The 20,870-nt window shown below is 38.4% G+C and overlaps 1 protein-coding gene across 2 annotated transcripts in view; it reads right to left on the reverse strand.

Annotated features, from left to right (window-relative positions):
- Positions 1 to 8,027: 8,027 nt before the first annotated feature.
- Positions 8,028 to 20,870, reverse strand: part of CHST11 (carbohydrate sulfotransferase 11) — a 173,840-nt gene continuing 160,997 nt past the window's right edge. For both annotated transcript variants that reach the window (XM_087934886.1, XM_026726750.2), the window contains exon 3: positions 8,028 to 8,919. In XM_087934886.1, coding sequence (XP_087791012.1) covers positions 8,065 to 8,919 — 855 coding nt within the window. In that variant the 3' untranslated portion in view covers positions 8,028 to 8,064. The remainder of the gene's footprint in view (positions 8,920 to 20,870) is intronic.

The raw sequence follows: 20,870 nt of genomic DNA on the forward strand, positions 1-20,870 counted from the left end.
GCAGTTCACCAGCTCAAGGTTGACTCAGCCTTCCAGCTCTCTGAGGTCAGTAAAATGAGGACCCAGATTGTTGTGGGCAATATGCTGACTCTGTAAACTGCTTAGAGAGGGCTGGAAAGCACTTATACATAAGTCTAAGTGCTATTGCTATTGCTATCTTGAGCATCCAGAAAATAGAATGCCTTGCAAATAAAACATGCATAATTGACTAACCATCTATTTTAACTGATTTAGATTAAGCAGACACAATACCTTCTGTCTCATTACTTGTGGAAAGCAAAAGCATGGCTATGAGTGAATTATAATCCAATTGATAGGGACAAATAGGAAGTATAGAGGTAACAAGAGTTCCTATCCATAGTGTATATTGTCATGCTGGCCTCATGACCACAGAACCATCTTCAGAAAATGATGGCTTTTTTGACTAGGAAATGGAGATGAGCACTATCCCTAGAGTCAGTCATGACTGGACAGGAGAAACCTTTACCTTTGACTTATATTTTTGCTATCTAAAAATACATATATTCAGGTTCTTTGTTAGGGAGATAGTATAATCCACCAAACAATCTCTGTTTTTTATGCAGAAAGTTTTTAACATCATAAATACTGAGTGATGAGGGACATCACCTGGGAATCACTCTTAATCAGAGCAACCTGCATTAGATTAAATAGCTACTGAAGAACAATGAAATCATGCTCAGTCTTTAAAGGCTATACCAGAGATGGTGTTCAGCAGGTTCTGACCAGTTCTGGAGAACCGGTAGCAGAAATTTTGAGTAGTTCAGAATACCACTTCTGACTGGCCCCACCTCCATCTATTCTCTGTCTCCCGAGTCCCAGCTGATCAACTGCGTCTTCTTTTGTTGCCCTGCATAGGAGAACGGAGCTGGAAAGCAGGTTAGTGGGGTGTGTGGGGGTAGAGAATGGGAATTTTACAGTATCCTTCCCTGGAGAGGGGTGGGAATGGAGATTTTGCAGTATCATTCCCCTGCCATGCCCATCAAGCCACAACATGTGCACCAAGCCACGCCCACAGAACCGGTAGTAAAATTTTTTGAATCCCACCAGTATTGTTTCATACAAGGTAATTCCAACTTGGTTTTGTTCATTCATTTTGAAGATTCATCTACCTGTATTCTTTACAGAAGATCCAATTAAGTCAATGAGATTTATTTCAAGGTAGAAATAAATCTATGCAGTCCAAGTTTGCATATGACTGCAACATTAATCTCCAGTTCCCCAGTCAGTTGCTCCTTCACCAAACATCACAGGATTCCTTTTATATCTTCAGGTTTGATATAGAATACTTTTTTTGCAATGCATTATGCATTTTGCTCTTTTGATAACAAAACTGATCAATCAAAACCAGTAAGTGTTATGTGGCATATTTTTTTGTTCATGCAGGGACCAATTTCAGGTACAGAAATTGGTACAGAACCAATTTCTGCAAACTGCAATATACTATATATGAAAACTAGTTGGAGTAAACCAATGCCAATCTTGCTTTTTGACAATGGAAAATGCTCTTTTCAGAAGGTCTGGCAATATGAAATTTTGATTTATTGCATGGGCCATGACTGGATAGTATCATCTTGGTGGCTGGTAGTTTCCTCACTGTTATAAGAGTGTGTGAATGTGTATTTGTTGTTTCTTTTGCATGTCTACATATATGTGTATATCAGTCTTCGTCAAACTGGTAATGTTTCTGTTTGTGTTGGATAATTGTGTGTTGGATGTGTTGGATAATAATTCACAAAATTCAAGTCAACATGGAAATTTCAGTCTGAATAAATTTGGAAAGTCTAACACACACACACACACACACACACACTGCTGGGAACTTTTATGGTACCCTAAGCCTTTGGAGTGTAGATAATTTGTTTCAGACAACTTTTTATAAACAAGATTGTCCATCCCCTTCCATCCCCCAATATTTTAGCTGTCTTAAAGAACATTCAGACATTTACTCATACCATCTAGTTTTCCCCATTCTTAGGATAATCCGGAGCATTACTCTGACAAACACTTGATCAAGACCCTCTTAATAAGAGCAGGAATTCTACTCCCTTTTCAGTCACAGTAAATAAAACAGATGAGAACTGTAAAGAAAAGAATCCAATTTATTCTCCCCATAGTATATTTTTCTCCTGTCCGGTGGAACAGCTTTCTGGAAAAAATCACTCTGTTGCGTCATAAATAGTCCTCTAGTTGCTTACCCAGTTGTGCATCTCATAAGTAAAAAATAAAAATGAAATTTCAAACTACCATAACTCAACATTTTTCAGTGCCATTCATCAAAGAGAATTTTTTCAGTTTCATTGTAATGAATCAGTCATGCAAATTGGCTTAAAACAATTTCTAGTCCATAATTTACTCATTTTGTTCCAATTTGCCAAAGAGAGAGAGGGAGGGAGGGAGAGAGATGGAGAGAGAGAGAGAGTACCATCAAATTCATCATTCATGGATGGATCAGATATTTTATCACACTTCAGTAGAATATTAATGTGATAATAAAAACCAAACATAACAAACAAGAGTATAAATAAGCAGGTTTCAGATAGAAAGGTGTTTATGAAGATCTTATGGAAATTAGATAAAAGGATAGATAAAAGGAAACTTTTGTTACATAATTCATTGAATTCATTGCTTCAGGCCATTAATCATCATTTCTTCTAGGTTAGGCATGCTTCACCTATAATTCAGAAGAACTGCATAGAAACATAGCATCTCTCTGTCATTCATTCAAGAATGACATTCATTAAAGAGTGCTCTATGATTCCAGCTCTATGATTCTATACTTCTAAAGGAGCCACATTTTGTAAGCAACCTGAGAACCTAGGAAAGCTACAGTTTAATGCAGAGGTCCCCAAACTTGACAACTCCAGCTGGCTGGAGAATTCTAGGAATTGAAGTCTACAAGTCTTAAAGTTGCCAAGTTTGGGGAATCCCTGGTTTAATGAGTAACATATTTTGTAATTGTGTTTGCACATGATTCAAAGCCATTCTTCTGAAACATTTCTTGAAACATATTTTCAGAAGAAGCAGTGTGCCTCTGCTTTATTAGTTTCTTGGTATAAACATGGGAGAATGCTATTGCTCCCACGTCCTGCTAGAAGTGTGACAGAAATGTTGCATATGCTTCTGTGGAACTGACACTAAATTGGATTTTAAGGTCTCTTTAAAACTGGTTATGTTTTACTGTTTTAAATGTTCTAAAGCCAGTTTATTACATTTTGGTCAATATTTCTTAAATTGGAAGCAAGTATGATAATATCTTCCAGAGGTTTTGGACTTCACTTCCAACCAGCACTTCAAGAGGTTTTGGAGGTGTAGCCACAAACATTTGGAAAATGCTCAATTGTCAAGTCTTGATAAAACAATGTCAAGATATGTAAGAGGAATTGCTGAAGGATCTCAAAATCAGCAACTTGCTTTCTAAGAATATCAGTTCTCAGGCAGCATTCATGGCAGTGATTCATAATTACTTTAATTTGTTGATACTGCAGTCCACAAAACCTCTTCTTCTTTATAAGATTGTCCAAAATGAGATGGTGGACCAATCACTGCAATTCCAAAGAACTATGGGAGACATGCTAGCAGATTTTGTATTTCCCTACAGGATCCTAAGTTGATTTTGAGCAAAACACCTACAACTTACATGATCAGGTATGTGTGAAAGTCATGGACATCACCTGCTGATTGCTCCTTCTTGCTAAATACAACCTCTTCACTTGCTTACTTTTGAGAAGGGGATATGAGAAGGGGATAATAAACACTTCCTACAAGCAAATGAAAGAATGAATTCCTGCAGGCATGCTGCCCAGACCACTGTATTCAGTTTCAAACGGTCACCTGATCCTTCTCCCTCTCCTCCTGCAGTATTACATTCATCTTTTGAAACGTCTTTCTTTCTCAAAAAGGCTGTGTTTTTTGAGCTGCCGGTCGGCTGCTGAAACAAACATCTCAAATCCCCATGAGTGTGCAAAGCTAGCTGTGCAGCTTTTGGAGTCCCAGTTCCTTTTATAATAAAATTAAAATTGAACATTTGTCTGAGCTGATAAATTAGTACAGTCCTAGGTTGCTCTGACAACTATTGGTGGTGGCTGCAATTTTTGGATGATAATGTTATTCATTAAAGCCACTGGACCTTTTTCAGACCTTTGCTTGCTTGAGCTATGCCTGGAAGTCTGAAAAATGTCAGGCTACTTTAATGAATAGCAAAAGTGCTGTACCTTCATGAAGCACTTCTTCCCAATCATTTTCAAAGCCTTATCAGTGATATTGAATAATTTATACTACATTTCAGTGAACCACATGGATGAAGGATTAGTTCAAAATTTAAATCAGGATGATGTAGATTAATATATAGGAATAACTTCCCTGCTTTCTTACAGTTTCTTAAAGTTTCTCGAGTTAGATTGTCATTAAATCATGTCATATCACACTGTTTATGATCCAGTAAGTGACCATATGAATGGATAGGCCAAAACCTTTGAGATATTGCAGAGATTTATGGGCCATCCTGTTTCAAGTTGGAAGAAGTCTTGGGCAAGACAAACAGCTGTCCTGCTGTTGAGTAAAGTTACATGTGAAATAAGAATGAGCTTCCAATCTGGACTGGAATGATGTCATTGGAAAAAAGGAATCTGTCTCTCCATGTAATATTTTTGCTATAGAAATACCTGGATTCTTCTCTCCCAAAAAATAACAAAGACAATCACAGCTTTATAGATTTGCCATAGGTTTAAGTTTTCTACAAAACACAATAGAATCTGAAAAGAGTTGCTTGTTGTATTTCTGAAATCCACTAAGGTATGGTTTTATGTATCTTTCAGTCTCATCTTCACTACAAATGGAAAATATTCACCTTTAGTTCAGGAAGCTAAGCTGGATTTTCAAAATCATTACTGTGCTCATTTGGGATATGTTGGGCTACATGTGAACAATAATATTAGGGTTATCATCCAATTAAATCAATCTCAGTTGATTAATCACATGCTTTTAATTGGTTGATTAAATTTTATTTATTTGCATATAAATCAGTATTTCTGAAGCAAAATACTTATTCAAATGTTTTAGATGATGCAGGTAGGCACTACTTAAAAGCATGGGAAGAGACAGTAATTTTTCCTAAAATGCTTGCCATCTATGTTTAGAGAAGAACCTTTATTTAAAATTATCAAGTTTAAAATTTTGCTATTTAATTAATTGGGATCACCTTTCAATGAATTGATTAAAGTCAATTGATCAACTGTGATGACTCCCCTGGACATTTGCCCAAATATCTCTCCAGATGTCAGCTCGAAGGAAGATGAATCAATTCCAGGCTCCTCTGGAGGGAAGTTGGTTAATGGCTCCAAGCCCTGAGGCTTCAGATGGAGAATGCATGCAGCTGCAGCCAGTCAGTGATGAGGAAGATGAACTGCCTTCTGTACCTGATCCAAGAACACATAGAGCAGAGAAAAGGCAGGAGCAGAAAAGGTCATCCAGACTAATCACGAAGAGAAAGCCTCATCCTTCTTGATGGGCTGCACCAAAAAGCTGGCTATTTAGCACTGCAGAGGGAAGCGATGCTGAGAATGATGTGTTCATTTCCTAGCTGTATTTTTCTGGTTGTTGTGATTCTTCCCTTGCTTGGATTGGCACCGTGCCTCAACTTGGATCTGAACTCTGGATGTTTTCTTGCCTTGTGAACCCTCTTCTATTGTGGATTTAATTTTGCCTTGTGACTTAATTATGACTGGGAAACTTTCAAGTGCGTTGTGGCCTAATTGGCCATTGCTCTATGGACTAGCATTGGTTTGCTTATGGCCGGACTTAATTGGGACAGTTCTAGGCGTTTAGTGAAGGAAATTGCAGGGGTATATTAATAAAACTACTAAACCACAGTTCTCTGTGTGTGTGTGTGTGTGTGTGTGTGTGCGCGCGCACGCATGTGCGGACAGCAGACTAATCAACTACTTAAAAGAACTGAGATCCTAAATAATATTACTACAGCTATTTATAAAAAAAAAAATCATTATTACACATCTTGAAATCAAATAAGTAGGAATGCAGAAATGTTAACTTGACCAGCAAAGTAGAACTTTGAATATACGTCTCTCTACACAATAAGAGTCACATTTCATTCAGTCACAAAATTACAATACTTTTTTTGTGTGTATGTGCACATACTTATATGTAAAAATCAGTGTTTCTTCTTGTTCCCAATGTTAAAAAGTAACAAACATAACTTTCTTTAAAAATAATTATTGTTGAGGTCTGGGACTGAGATAAAATTTACTGCAGGATTTTTTCCCCTCCTGTTGTTCTTGAATATAGGTAACCACCAAAAAGAAGATTAGGTATTATTTAATATTGCACTCTATGCAATGAGCCTTTTAAAATTTTGCTGTAACTCAGAACATGATACAGACTTTTTCAGGAAAGGCGCTCCTAAATTGCATATTATTCTTTGCTATGGTGTGAAGCTTAGGGTTGGGTTGTCATTTTAAACTGTGGGGTGTAAGAGGCCCATTCTTCTCCTTTTCCCTTTTGTGGAATGATCTTCTCCAAAGACCCAAGCTGAAGAATGGCAGATGCAAACAGCAGTGTATAGATATGAGAACTCCTGTACAGGTACTGTGTCGTTCTATTGCTCAGATATGTTATGAAGAAAAGGAAGTGACTGTGCTTAATTGAATAGGAAAAGAGCCAAAGATTCTTTTGCTGCTCTGGCCTGTCTCAGATCCTCTGGAAAAAAAATATATTCCTAAGTCTCATTCACAGGAAAAAAAACTCTACAGTAATTTTGTTATGTTGAAACAGTCAATTGGATCTTTAAGGACACTCTGTTTCTGAAAAGGTTTGTGTCTAACCATCGGATGATGCCTCCTCACGTGTGATCATTTCATCCGATGCACTTCCTATTGGACTTCCTCGAAGGGTAACTGGGAGTCACAAATAACTTTCAATTGTCTCTGGTTTGGTTGTCTCCTTTAGGGGACAAGAGACTGAGTCATGCCATCACTTTCCAGGACATTTCTTTCCTTCTCCTATTGGTGTTTGGGATGCACAAAGGTATGACATTTTAATGGTCTAAATCAGAGGTGTCGAACTCAAGGGTGCTTAAATCTGGCCCATGGGGCCGGCCTGGAAATAACAAAGGACCAGCCTGTGGTGCCTCTAACAGCCAAAATAGGGCACGAGGGTGGGGGTGGGGCGTGCATAGCCCCCCATGCCTGGTTTTCAGACTGGGTGGCCTCCTGCAGCAATCTGCTAGATTTTGCCATGCCAAAATGGGGCATGGTGGCCCAGTTTTAGCCAGCTGGGTGCAAGAGGTGTCCATCCCAACTCTCCCCTCCCCCTGGCCAGCCCATGGAGGAGAACTACAATGCTGATCCATCCCTCGAAGAAATCCAGTTTGACACCCCTGGTCTAAATGTTCTGAGACCCAAATGCATGTATCTTTATATGTCTTGCAGAGCAGAGAATCGGAAGGCTCTCAAATCCATAAATCTATTGTAGCCCCTGGGCCTTACTGCCCATTGAAACATTTCAACATTTCAAATTTTATGAGCATGTTTATCCTCCCCCACCCCCAATAATAAAATATTACAGAGGCAAAGGGAAACTCCAGCAATAAGAACACAAGAAACTTTTCTTTCTTTCTTTTTTTTTTTGCCTAAACAGCATTGCATTTCAGCTTTTAATGAGGAATCTATTCTGTAAGCATAAATAACCTAAAGGCTCGGATTTATTAAGAATGCAAAAAAAAAAAAAGAATTAAAAAAATAAATCAGGGCAAAAGGAACATTTCCACCCCAAAACAGTGTAGCACTTACTTATCACATCTAGAGCTATTGTCACTGCAATTTTCTTACCCTGAAAACAAGGCTGTCCTTTCTTACCAACCATTTAAATAATAAATTTCCAACTATGCTGCTCGCAGCATTACTAAAAAAAAGAGAGAGAAAAAAAATATTAACTTACAAAATAACCAATTCTTCATACATAATTATGACAAATAAAAATCTTAAATTAAACAGCTTTCTTTCTTTCTTTCTTTCTCTCGGTATCCACATTTCATTCCAGTTTCAGGTAGCTTGGCACTGAGTAATTGAACATTAAAAAATCAAGTTTGTAGACTTCATAGAGCTGTGTTTGGTGCTCTGAACTGATGTTCTGGAAGAACTCTGCAGTCATTTCATCAGTAGTTCTTGTAGACTTTGCATAAGTGGGGAACTTGAGATAGTTTCCTACTCCTGCTAGTTGAAGAACGTAGTTGGAATCCTCCTCAAGAGTCTCGTACTTCCCTATGAGGTCATAATGGATGTGACAAGGATGGCACAGAGAAAAGACAGTTTGCCAGTGTTCATTGAATGGCTCTTCTCTTTGAGTTTGTGGGTTTATGAGATAAGCCACAAACTCTTCAAATTTTACATCATCACCTTTCTGCAGAGCCTCCTGTGTCGCATTTTTCCTTTGGCGCTTCACAATTTTAGTACCATATCTCTTGTGAAAGGAGGTGTTATATTTTTGAGTGAACTTGTTTCTGTAGGCTGATACCAGTCTCTCAAAAGGCTCACGGACAAACAAGAACTTCATGTAGTTTTTCAAGCGATGGTTGATCTCTGGGATGCTGTACTGGTTGAGTGTTTTCAAGTTGGATGAGATATGGGCTTCATTTGCTGGTATCTCCATTGGATCGGTGTATTTTCCTTTCCCAGTCAACACCATCATGACTCTTTTCCAGTTGGTACAGGCCACTTTGGGGACATAGCAATAAATCAGTTCATGAGCCTCATCAACCACTAAATGTTTGAGATCGTTAGGTGTCAGCACACGGCGCTTCTTGCTGGACATGCTGTTGGCTCGACATGTGTCTGTCACTTGATCCCTCCGGATTTGATGAAGGATTGCTGTGCTGGATAATTCCAACTGTGGAAATAAAACACAAATAAAGACAACTTAGTACTGTTTGGAAATATTTTTTCCATCTTGCTATTAATACCTTCTACTATCCTTGTTGCTTGTGCAAAGCCTCCCTCCTAGAAGAATGAAATATTTTGAGGAATATTAAAAAAGGCAGAATATTATATTTCCCTACATGAAAAACGGAGAAACATGTTTTTTTAGAGGCAGGAAGCAGACAGATATTTTGTGCCCATTAAAGACTGGACCAGCCTATCTACAAAACAAAAGACCTTCAGCTTCAGGGTGATGGGATTAAGAACAGGACATGACCCTTCAGGACATAATAGGATCAACCCATTATCATTTAGTAGAAAATACAGAGCTCAATACATTGCACAATCTCCTAAGGGCATTTCAGACATTGCACCACCTCCACAGCAGTCGAAACTTCAACCTAACTTAGCTCAGACAAGCACCTAGGAGTTGCATTTCCTCTTTTGCCTATATCACCAGTTATGACCCCTTCATAACCCCTACATGACCCCATAGGAATCTGACAACAGCCAGTAGAATATTAAAGGACATGTTCTTGCACAGGAACAGGAAGCTCAAATATAAAGCCCAAAAGAAGGTATAAAAGCCACCCACTCTTAACTCAATTTTATCTGCTGCCCAGAATCACATGTGCTTGATGGTTCTGCTTCATCAATAAATGGACGCTCTTTCAAATCAGCCTCCAGCCTCCATTTTATTTCCAGTGCTTTCCTCCTGGCTTGGAACTGAACCAGATGGATATTTCTTCCCACATGCTAAATCCCACTAAAGTGTATACTACAGATCTCAGATATCCTAGGCAGAAATTGAAGAGCTGCTTCTAATTCTCTTCTATAGACATTCTTCTGCTGTTTTCTTGATACACAAAGCTTCCTTTACCACTTTGAAATAAAACAGTTACTAAAAATGCACCTTCCTGGAAAACTAGTGGCTTGTTCAAGAACCACTATCCAGTTTTTCATCTCCAAAACCAATATTACAACTTAGGGATGATGCTGAATCTTGTACTTTATAGGTATATTCTTTAAATGCAGTCTGCAGTTCATAAGTTACAGTACACTTTTTTGCAATTCTACCATAAAAAAGGTACAATTCCTTTGTGTATCCCTTGATGGTGATAGCATTCTACTTATCAGTTGCCACATTACACTTCAGCTGGGAACTCAGCAGAGAAATCAGCATGTAACATGTTCTCTTTCTGTTCTTTTTCTCCCCTATGCTAAATTTTGATGCATTATCAATACACAATTCCCCATTACCTTCAAATTATGAAATAGATTTTATACTGGACTTCAAATTAGGATCATATCCTGACTCATTTCCATTCTCTAGTTAGTAAATAAACCAATGTGTACCTATTTGGAAGCAATGAAAATTGTAGTTTGATTAATTCTACATGCATTGGAATCTGCCCCAGGCAGTAAAGAAGGATAACAGATAAAGAAAGACTATCAGCAAAAGATCCCTTATCTGGTCAGATCAAATTGCTATCCCTGTAAGACAGGGGGTCAAACTGGATTTCTTTGAGGGCCAGACCAGCATTGTAGTTCTCTGCAGGATGGCCAGGTGTGTGTGTGTGTGGGGGGGGGGAGATGGGACAGATGCCTCCTACAGAACCCTGCCAGCAAAAATGTGGCATGGGGGGCTGTGTGTGACCCCACTGTGCCCCATTTTTTGCCAGGACAGCCTCATGCAACACTTTGCCAACCAAAATGGGACATGGGGGGGTGTGAAGAGCCATGGCCAAAATGGGGCACAGGTACTTCAGGAGGCTGTCTAGGCAAGAAATGAGGTACGGGGGCATGAACAGCCCCTCTCACCCCGTTTTGCCTGCCAGAGACACCGTGGGCCAGTCCTCTGCTATTTCCAGGCCGGACGTGGGCCAGATTTAAGCACCTCGCCAGATCCAGCCCGCGAGCCTTGAGTTTGACATCCCTGCAGTAAGAGCTAAGATATCTTACTGGAGACAAGGGTACGGAGGATCTGGTTCTGCAGAAATGTGGAATGGCGTTTACCAGAACATAATGTCCTTTCAAAGCATTCTACCTACAATAATTGTACTTTTTAAGAGTGCAAAATATCCATGTTTTCCAAAATTGCCAAGAAGATTTTTGGCTTTCAAGCAAGAATAACAATGTTTGCCCCAGAAATCATACAATCACAAATCGAATGCTTCTATGGATAGATGTTCCTTTTGTAGATAGGATAATTGTGGCTGTTATCCTAGTCCTGCCTGACCTGCAGAGACTCTTATAGGCATAATTACAGGTGAAGCTACAGATGGAAGCAAATACATTTTATCGGTTCCTAAGGACAATGCAGTCATAACCTGGTACTGAAAATACTTCAGTCTACCTTTGTGAAACAAGGCAATATAGAACTTTCTCTTATTCTAAAAAGACTTCTTCCTGCAAGTCTTGTCAAACTCATTTTGAAAGATGAAAACTTGGTGTGACCTTTGCTGCTGAGAACAGGAGGAGGACACCGGTTTCCAAACACTTTTGAAAATAAACACAGTATGTGCTCCTGCTGTTGATATGTATCTTACCCTAAGATTAATTGTTTTGTCTTCCTTGTTGGCAGTGACCTTGGTATGTGAAATGCACCAAAGGAATTTTAAAATATGCTTCCCAGAAGTATTTGTTTTATTTTGTTTTGCTATCAGTGCTGGTTTTTGAGATCCACAGCATCAAATAGGGCAAGCATCAGTTGGCTTTTAACATACTTTTTGCTTATTCTATTCTTTGTTTCTAGATGGATATATTTTTGTAGTTCCAAATTGAATATTTTTTCTTTTTTAGAATGGGTTAAATTATAGGATAGGAATACATTCTTTTTCCTATTTTATTCCTCTAATCCTTGTCACACTGCAAGTTTTCTGGGTAGATTGTTTAGTTGCTTAAGATATCACAGCAAAAAGCAATAACTCTGTAATACACTGGGACATAGCTCATGGGTATTCCAATCTATATATAAAAAAGCCATTATTACAATATGTTGTCAAATAATGTCCAAAATCATTGAGCAAAAGTCTTACTGTCAACCCTGAAGCTGACTTGATCGAAGCCATCTTGGATGTTTCAATGTTGCCACACTGGAGCTGAGGGATAGGGAGGGAGGAATTTAGGTAACTGGGGTTTTGTAGCCAAAACAAAATACTTTCTCCTGGGAACCAAAGACATTTTTACAGATGGCTGGATGAAGGAGGAATAAAAGTATCAGGCACCAGATGGCACCCTGATTGGACCATGTGTCTGTTCATTTGAAAAGGGGGGGGGGGCTTCAATTTTAATTAGGTGAAAATCACAGGAATATTCAGAATCAGTTTTCACCAGATTGTGCCAATATGATATGTCCAATAAAACTATTCTTTCAGGAACTTACCTGCCTTGGAGTTTTGTTTGCTATGGGCATATTACTTGGAACCCTGACACCTACAGCTTAAGCATTAATATCCCAAATTGCTTTTTACCATAATCAGGAATATTTATTGTAAAAATTATGCTAACCCAATTAAGTTCTATTATATTAACCAATATAGTGTTAAGCCATGACTTATTGAACATTGGGATTGGTTCCCACAACCAACCATTGTTAATTGACAATGCAATAATTTAATTGCAAATTATGCTATTTGTGCAAAATCATGACTGATAGGACATCGTGTACCATTCCTTGCTGCCACTTCTGGACATCCGTGTAGGGATAATTCTTAAGTGTTGCATTCATCTAACATGCTGAGCTTACTATAATGCTATAATATTATGTGACCCATTAAGCATACTTTGACTTTCCTTTTGGGAGAAATATTGATATTATCAATATTCTAATATCCAGAATGCATTCTCATAAGAAGTAATTTTTTTACATTTGCATTAGTATTGGCTGCATCCATTAAAATAGGTATTATTCCCCCCAACTCCATTATTCACAAGCACAGAGCTCAAATACCCTATTTTCTGGACTACTTTAAAAGTCTGATTATAACCAATCTTCCTTTTCCCCCATCCTCCCCTCATTTGAACAGGACTATTCAAAAATTCTGCTTATTTGCCATGAATGAATGAACATGTAAACATTCATAAACATTCCGATACCATTAATGGGCATCATAATTTACACAAAGTCTAATTGCAGCAGGAATGTAGCCATTATACAGTATATTACCAATAGCAATCAATGTCTTTCCTACTTTTCCTTAATGCGTTGTGTTATTTTATTCCTTTGATCTGAAAGTTAAACTTGCATTTAAAATAAAATGCCATGTAAATTCCATCAAGGTCCTGGCTGGAATCATATTTTCATGAGTTGTAGATCCCACCCCCACTCTCTAGTGTTTACATTTTGTTTTTGCTGAGGTCTCCATGTAACCTTGAGCTTGTTGTTGCCATATGTGACTGCCATTCCTAATGTGCGTATGAGACAACTGACCTAATGGGCCCTTTATCCAAAGTCTTAATGACAACAAATTAAGAGTCACATTGAAGCATATCTGCTTTTTTGACTGCTGACATACCTAGAGACCCTCAAACAATTAAAAAAAAAGCTTAATTGCAAATTAACTTTCTAGCTAGCAGGTCTTTTGATTGAAACTGCACTGCAACTGTCCTGCCCCTGTTGGAGTCTGAATCTGAGGAGGAAGCCGAACAGCTGTCAGGGAATGGGAGTTTGGCTTTGTTGGCTGTGGAGGAAACTGGGGAAGGACAAAGTCTGCCTGGGCAGAGCAGGGAAGAGATAGAACAAGGGAGAGGGAATTCAGACCCAGATCCACTCCCTCTTCATCCTAGGGCACACAGGGAGGAACAGAGAAGAGAGCAATGTGAGTTGCATGGCTTACAGGAGAGGAGAGGGCCCTGATACCCTTTATTAGTTGCAGCTGGGAACACAATGTATAAAAAAGGCAAGTTGCGTATGGCAGGCTGCTGGGAGCAAACATGACATGTATTGTTGTGGCTTATCTGTGTTCCTGGCGTCTTCCCAACTGTGTGATTTTTGCCATGCTTTCAAGTCTGAAATTCTTGCTCCTGCCCTGCCAAACTAATTCTTTCAGTTTGGCTTGTTTGGACTTTAAGTTACAGTTTGTGTTTAACCCTGTTTTGGGCTGAATTTTCTGCAGTCAAAGGCTGTTCCTGGGAGAGATTTTCTCCAGCCAGAAGGTAACCTGGACATTGGGGGCAAAGTTGGAGATAATAAAGGGACTCTTCTTGACTATCTGACTGTGTTGCTTTTGTGCCATGTCCTGGGTCATCACAGCAACAATGCTAATTTTTGAAGATATGAATTTGCATTAATGTGCTTAAGGGTTTTTTGGCAAGCATTTTGAATGAGTATTTAATAATAATTGTTTTTCATATGCCCACTGTTTTTTCATCTTGTTGTATGCTGCTCAGAGGCACCTTTTTGCAAGATAGATGGCCATATAGATTTGATAAATAATAAATAAATAAGTATTCTCAATAACTTTAATAGCTAGGGACAGATGCCTCTTCTCAGCACTTTTATGACATAATCATCCTAACCAGCAGCAAGAAGAAGGCAGGTGTGATACATGTACAAGTAGTCCTTGACTTATGACCACAATTAAGCCCAACATTTGTCAATAAGAAATTGATCAATGAAATTTGCCCCATTTTACAACCTTTCTTGCCACAGTTGTTAAGTGAATCACTGCAGTTGTTAAGCTAGTAATATGGCTGTTAAGTGAATCTGGCTTCCCCATTGACTTTTCTGGTTAGAAGGTCACAAAAAGTGATCACATGACCCCCGGAACACTGCAAACATCCTAAATATGAGTCAGTTGCCAAGCATCTGAATTTTGATCACGTGACTGTATGGATGTTGCAATGATTGTAGGTATGAGAAATGGTTATAAGTCACTTTTTTCAGTGTTGTTGTAACTAAATGAACTTCTGTGATCAAGGACTAACTGTATGGAGCCTTAATCTGTGGCTTTATTGAAACAATATGATCATTATTTATCGGTTTCCAAAAATTTCAGCACTGAAGTAACACGTCAGCTTTTAACTAAAACAGTATGAGATCCCATGAAAATATGCATATCAAAAGAGATCATTCTTGATTTTCCCCATATTTTAAGATGCCCCAAATCTACAAGATGAAGATAAATACTTTTTATTCCGGTGTTTAGATTAGGGGTCCCCAAACTTGGCAACTTTAAGACTTGCGGATTTCAACTTCCAGAATTCTGGGAGTTGAAGTCCAAAAGTCTTAAAGTTGCCAAGTTTGGAGACCTCTGGCTTAGATGATCCAAACTGGCTTGAAAGCTTCATTTATGTCTTGCTACCATCTCTGAGCAGATTGCATAGGTAGGGCTTTTTCAAAACTTTGGAGACCCAAACTGATCAGGAACAATATCTATAGGACCACAACTTCCTTTCACTGTACCTGTGGGTTTATTTTTCTGTTCAGAGATGTCAATAGCCCAATTATTGGAATCATTTACGGAATCATCAGCATCCATGGAAACAAGTAAACAAAAATAAATAAAGGTGGTAGCTACCACTGTTCAAAGCCTTGTCCCCTTTGATATTAATATACAAAAGGATGAAACTTTGATTGTGTGGTCATAACCACCAAGTTAACTTTTTTGGTGCTTCTCCCATGGATAGACCTGTCTGAAATAAGCTTTTCTACCTTTTAATCAGAGGTAGCATTCAGCAGGTTCTGAACAGTTCTGGAAAACTGGTAACAGAAATTTTGAGTAGTTTGAACAACCGGCAAATACCACCTCTGACTGGCCCTGCCTCCCAAGTCTATTCTCTGCCTCCCAAGTCCCACCTGATCGGCTGGGTCTACAAGGAAAATGGAGCTGGAAAGCAGGATAGTGGGAAGGGAATGGGGATTTTGCAGTATCCTTCCTCTGCCATGCCCACCATGCCTGCCCCTGACAGGAGTGATGTTGAGCTGGCCACACACCCCTGGCCATGCCCCCTGCTCCCCCAAGGTCAAACTTAACCATAATGCGGCCCTCAATTAAATCAAATTTGTCATCCCTGCTGTAGGACATAAGCTAATGGATTGGCTAATGATTTTAAGTTATGGGAAGACAACTTCCACATAGATACTGGGGTGGGAAGGACTACTAAGAAGAGCAATTCAAGAAGCAAATTGCCCAGAGAAGTGGTGAACACTATTTGTAGATGTGTTCAAGATAATGGTGAACATTCATCTGTTGAGGTAGCTTTGATCTGGATGCCTGGAAGATGGAGATGGTAAAATGCTCTTCCAACTCCATGTTTCCCCACTTGTTGGACTATAAAATAGCAGCCTTGGCAGCCGCTCTTTCTGTGTAGGTGATATTAACATTATGAGGTCAAACCTTCCTTCTGTTGCTTTTCAGTGATTATGACCTTTGAAAGATACTGCTTAGACTCTTTGGCATGCTGTCATTACAGCCATCTGGAAGAGGTTTTCTGGCCCATGTTTTTATTTTTACCCCTTTGTCTTTGTTTTCTTTTGTGTCTTGAGAGGGGCTCATTTTCCTCTGTTCAACCAGCAACAACATGAAACTGAAAAGTTAAATGAAAGCTACATGTGTGTGATAGAGCTTTCCACTACCAGGAAATCATCTTTCAAATGCATGAAGGGAGAAAAAGAATAGTGAGATATATCCTCACAAGACAGAATTGCTTACAATCATGCACAAGGCTTTCCCATTAAAAAAAAAATTAACCTCCACCCAACCCCAAGCAATCAGCCCTCTTGTTTGTGATGAGTCCAATAATTATAATGGCACTTTTTAATATTTACATTTGTTTACAGTGACATACATCAAAAACGCACGTTAACATTGTGAACCATCCTTTGGAATTAGAAGCTATTTTCAGATCCACTTTAAATTTTCAGATCCACTTTAAAAGCTTGATATTTAAAATTATGAAGCTTGTTAGAAGTACTTTTCAACAAAATGTCAGCTGAATGTGACAACTTCTTTATGGGCTTTTTAAAGTTGTTCTGGAAACTTTTGAGAGCACCTGAATAAAACTAGTAAAACAGTGGCTGTCAAATTCTGGTTTATGAAGACATCCAGTAGATAATTGACTGCAACATTCTTACATCCTCTAACTGATCATAACCTAAAAATGGTTGCATTTGTGCATGGCTGTGATAGCACAAGTAGTTTTTGTCTCTGTGTGAGGAAATAAACAGGAGTTGAATGCAGTTACTGATTATGAAGCTGTAAATACTGTGCTAAGTAGAACTGGGTTCCATGCAATCAACATATAAGAAAAATGCAAAATAGAAATTTCTATTGAACATTCCTGAATGACAGTTGTTTTGACGGTATAGGTTAAAATTATAAGAACAGTAGTAATACCAAAATTTTAGAAGATAATCTTTATGTTCTCATTTGAGATTCTGCAAAAATGTCCTTCCTTCCATCCACATTGTATAAAATTCAAGTAATGGTCCCTCTGATTAGCTGATCATAATGTCAAACCATAAATTCTTCTACAGTACATAGACCCAAATCATCACATTACGGTTTACTCTGATGTAAAACTCCAATCATTTTGTCTGTACCAACATCCACAAACTTTACAGCTTCCTTCTATAAGTACTTGCAGGAAAGTCCCCAAATGAGAAACAGTATAGAAATCTGCTTGGAGGTGTGTGTGTGTTCTTTCTTTCGTTTTTTTTCTTTATTCATATACAAACTTCTCAGTTGTCCTTTAGGGAAAACATAAGCTGAGAGTGCCTATTCCATTTGAGCTTTTAACCTGACAAAAGAGAGCAAAGCAAATATTTACACACAGTAGTGAGGCCAAGACACAAATAACTGAAACTTGCCTCAAGAGTCTACAGATTAAAATAACACAACTCCCGCTGTCCTACTTTACACCCGATGCAAAACATCTGCTCCTGGTTAGGTTTCTGCCATTTCTGTTTTCTTACCTAAATTTGTAAAGAGAAGGTAGGGCCAGACACGACGGGATATAAATGAATATAAAATCCTTGCTAGAAGTAGAGAATCCTTATTGTGCCCGAACTGAATATTCAGAAAGAAACCCAACAGGCTGAAAATTTAGGCAAATAAGGAGATTCATTCTTTTAAATTCTCTCTTAAGCTGTCTTAGATTGCCCTTGTATCTTAAAAAATGTAAATTATTGATGTTATTACAAAGCTCAAGGGAAAAGGGGAAAAGGGGGGGAGAGATTGAGAGAGACAAACAGGTTTTATAGGAAACAGAAGAGTGTATAAATCAATATTTTTTTTGTTTTTATCTTTGAGTTTCAAATCCTGTCTAAGCTAAGAAAGAGACTTCAGAATTGTTTGATTGTCCCAGTGAAGGAAAGAGGTATCAGATGTCCACCTGTTCCATATAAAGAAACTGAGCTAACTGGCAGCTTATGTTGACACTAGAAAGGAGTCTGACATTCTCAGCCCCATTCTGAGGTTGTGAGCTACTTCGAAGTGGGGAAGGAAGCAAGTGCAGGTACTGGAAAATAATAGAGGCCTGCAGGGATTTCTTTACATCATCTTCTACCTGCCCAGAGCCAGGGCTGCCAGTCTTGTATTATGACCTGTTGATGAGGACTGTCCTAAGCAGGTTGCTTTTACACAAATTTAAACAAACTTATTTCGAGACATAAGTAAAATGCGTCTATTTGTAATAATTCTTAAGAGTTTTAATTTATAAACAGAAGTATATGGAAACCAGCAAGTTATTTGGTATATTTAACTTTCCCTAAGCAGAGAATCACATTTTTTAAAAGTTAGATTTAATATGTTTCTACCTGCACTTCTTCGAGGAGGTATAATGAAATCCTTGTAGTTGAGTACGTTTACCCTTGTATGGTTAGCCTTCAAGAAGGTTGAAATCATCTGTCATGCACTATTGCATTTTATAAAGACAGTGGGTCAATCTTCATTGTGCCACTAATAGATAAGATTTCTGGGAAGCCAAATAAATTTTACATGAATCATCTCCTTTGGGATTTAAAAACCATTCATTAAATAGCTAAATGTAAATAGCTAGATTTTGGTTCCCTGTGATTAAAGTAAGATATAAAGGATTAAATACTTAATTACTTGGTTTATCTAGGTAACAATTATATTAACATAGTAATAGAGGAGTGAATGTTGTATTATCTGATTTATTTTGCTAGTCGTTAGTATATTGTGGTATTTATTTGCTTCACTCTGTTTTTGTCCTTTTAAATTTTGCTGGTCATTGATTGAATAAATATTGATTGAATTATAATTTATGATGAATAATAATGCAATACTGAATGGCATACATCAAAGGTATATACGATTATATTATCTCCCCTGCCACAAATTATGTATACTTCCCACATGGACAATAGGTTAGGAATTATAGCATTATCTTATTGGCATAATTATTAAAGAATTATGGCATTATCTTTTATTGACTACATTACATGTCATGAGTCATACAGAAGGTAACTGGCAGGCACAAGAGAAAAATCAAAATAGTCGGATCAAGCAGCAGCAAAAACAAAATGCAGGTGTGGCCTGTAGCAATAATTAATAGCAGTCATAGGTACTAAGACAACGGAGTTAATCCCAGCTTTACTGGCGTACTTCCCTCTCTTGAGGTTTTCAAAAGATTGGAAAGTCACTTCTCATGTTCTAGTTGGTTTTCCTGCACACTGAAGAGGGTTGGACTAGATGATCTCTGAAGTACCTTCCAAACCCAGAATTCTACAATTCTGAAACCAGTGGCACTGTGAATCCCAACACTCTAATTATATTGCCTAGAGTGAAAAGCCGTGGGAATAGGTAAGTGCACTGCACTTGTAGGCAATTCAATAATTAATTGAATTAGTTGAGATAGGTAGCCACACAAATCCAAAAAAGGTTTGTGTGGCTACCTGTCTTAGAGCACAATTCTGCGCAGCTCACAATAATAATAAAACTACAAAAACTACAAAAACCCAGTCTATTTGTTTTGCCCAAACACCAAATACATTTGCACATACTTGCCCTGTGTGTCAATGTCTTAGTGAAATGAACAATATTTACTCTTCACATTTGAAGCCTCATCTCGTATACCTCTGTTTACTGCTGGCTATACAACAAATAATTTTTGTCACACACACAAAAAAAATCAGTGGGCTTCTGTACGCTGCATGCCAGAAATACAAAATCCTTTGGAAACAAATTTTAGAAAGTGTCATGTGTACTTTACTCTGAAGTGAAGACTGTAAAATTAAACAGAGTTCTGTTGGCGGGATACCATCCTGGGCACCGAATGAGGAGATAACACAAGACTCTTGTGTTGTTCGCTTGGAAAAATACCACAGGAAGGAAGACAAGGAGAGCTTAGTTTCTGCAGCTGAGCTATAATGTGCCCAAAGGAGCAAGATTAGAGGCCTAGAGTTAATTACGAAAAACAGTGTTTTCATAGGAATGCATTTTCAGACACCCAAATTACCGTGTATATTTAACCAAGGCAAATACCTGTGTTGGGAGAGGAATTGCAGAACATAAGGGCTGTTGTATAGAATTAAGCCAACAATCCTTTGGAGCAAGCAACCATTTCCCACTGAAAGTAGGAACATGGGAAGAATGTGGGAGAGGCAGGCAGGGATGGGTCCCATGTCGCTTACTGGGAATGTTGAAGTAGGGACAATCACTCTCTCTTAAGACACTTTTTTGGGGTGGGGTGGGGTGGGGTGGGACGACATTATTTTTTTCTCTCTTTTTGACACCTTCCTTTCTTTTCAGCTCCTATCAAGCAGGCTCATGGAGACATCCTAGATTCCTTTGTCCTGTGGTCTGAATTGCAAAACTTGCAAAATTCAGCAAAACCTCTAGCTTAAAAGCTGGTGGCTTTCCCTGTTTTGAGGTATCATTTGAAGCAGGTGCTACAGGTGTTTGTTCCCAGCCCCTCAGTACTGGGAACTACCACAAAATAGATATTGATAGAAAG

This window comes from Pseudonaja textilis, chromosome 5 (assembly GCF_049901715.1).
Source record: "Pseudonaja textilis isolate UNSWEBS1 chromosome 5, rPseTex1.2, whole genome shotgun sequence".
Taxonomy (NCBI): domain Eukaryota; kingdom Metazoa; phylum Chordata; class Lepidosauria; order Squamata; family Elapidae; genus Pseudonaja; species Pseudonaja textilis.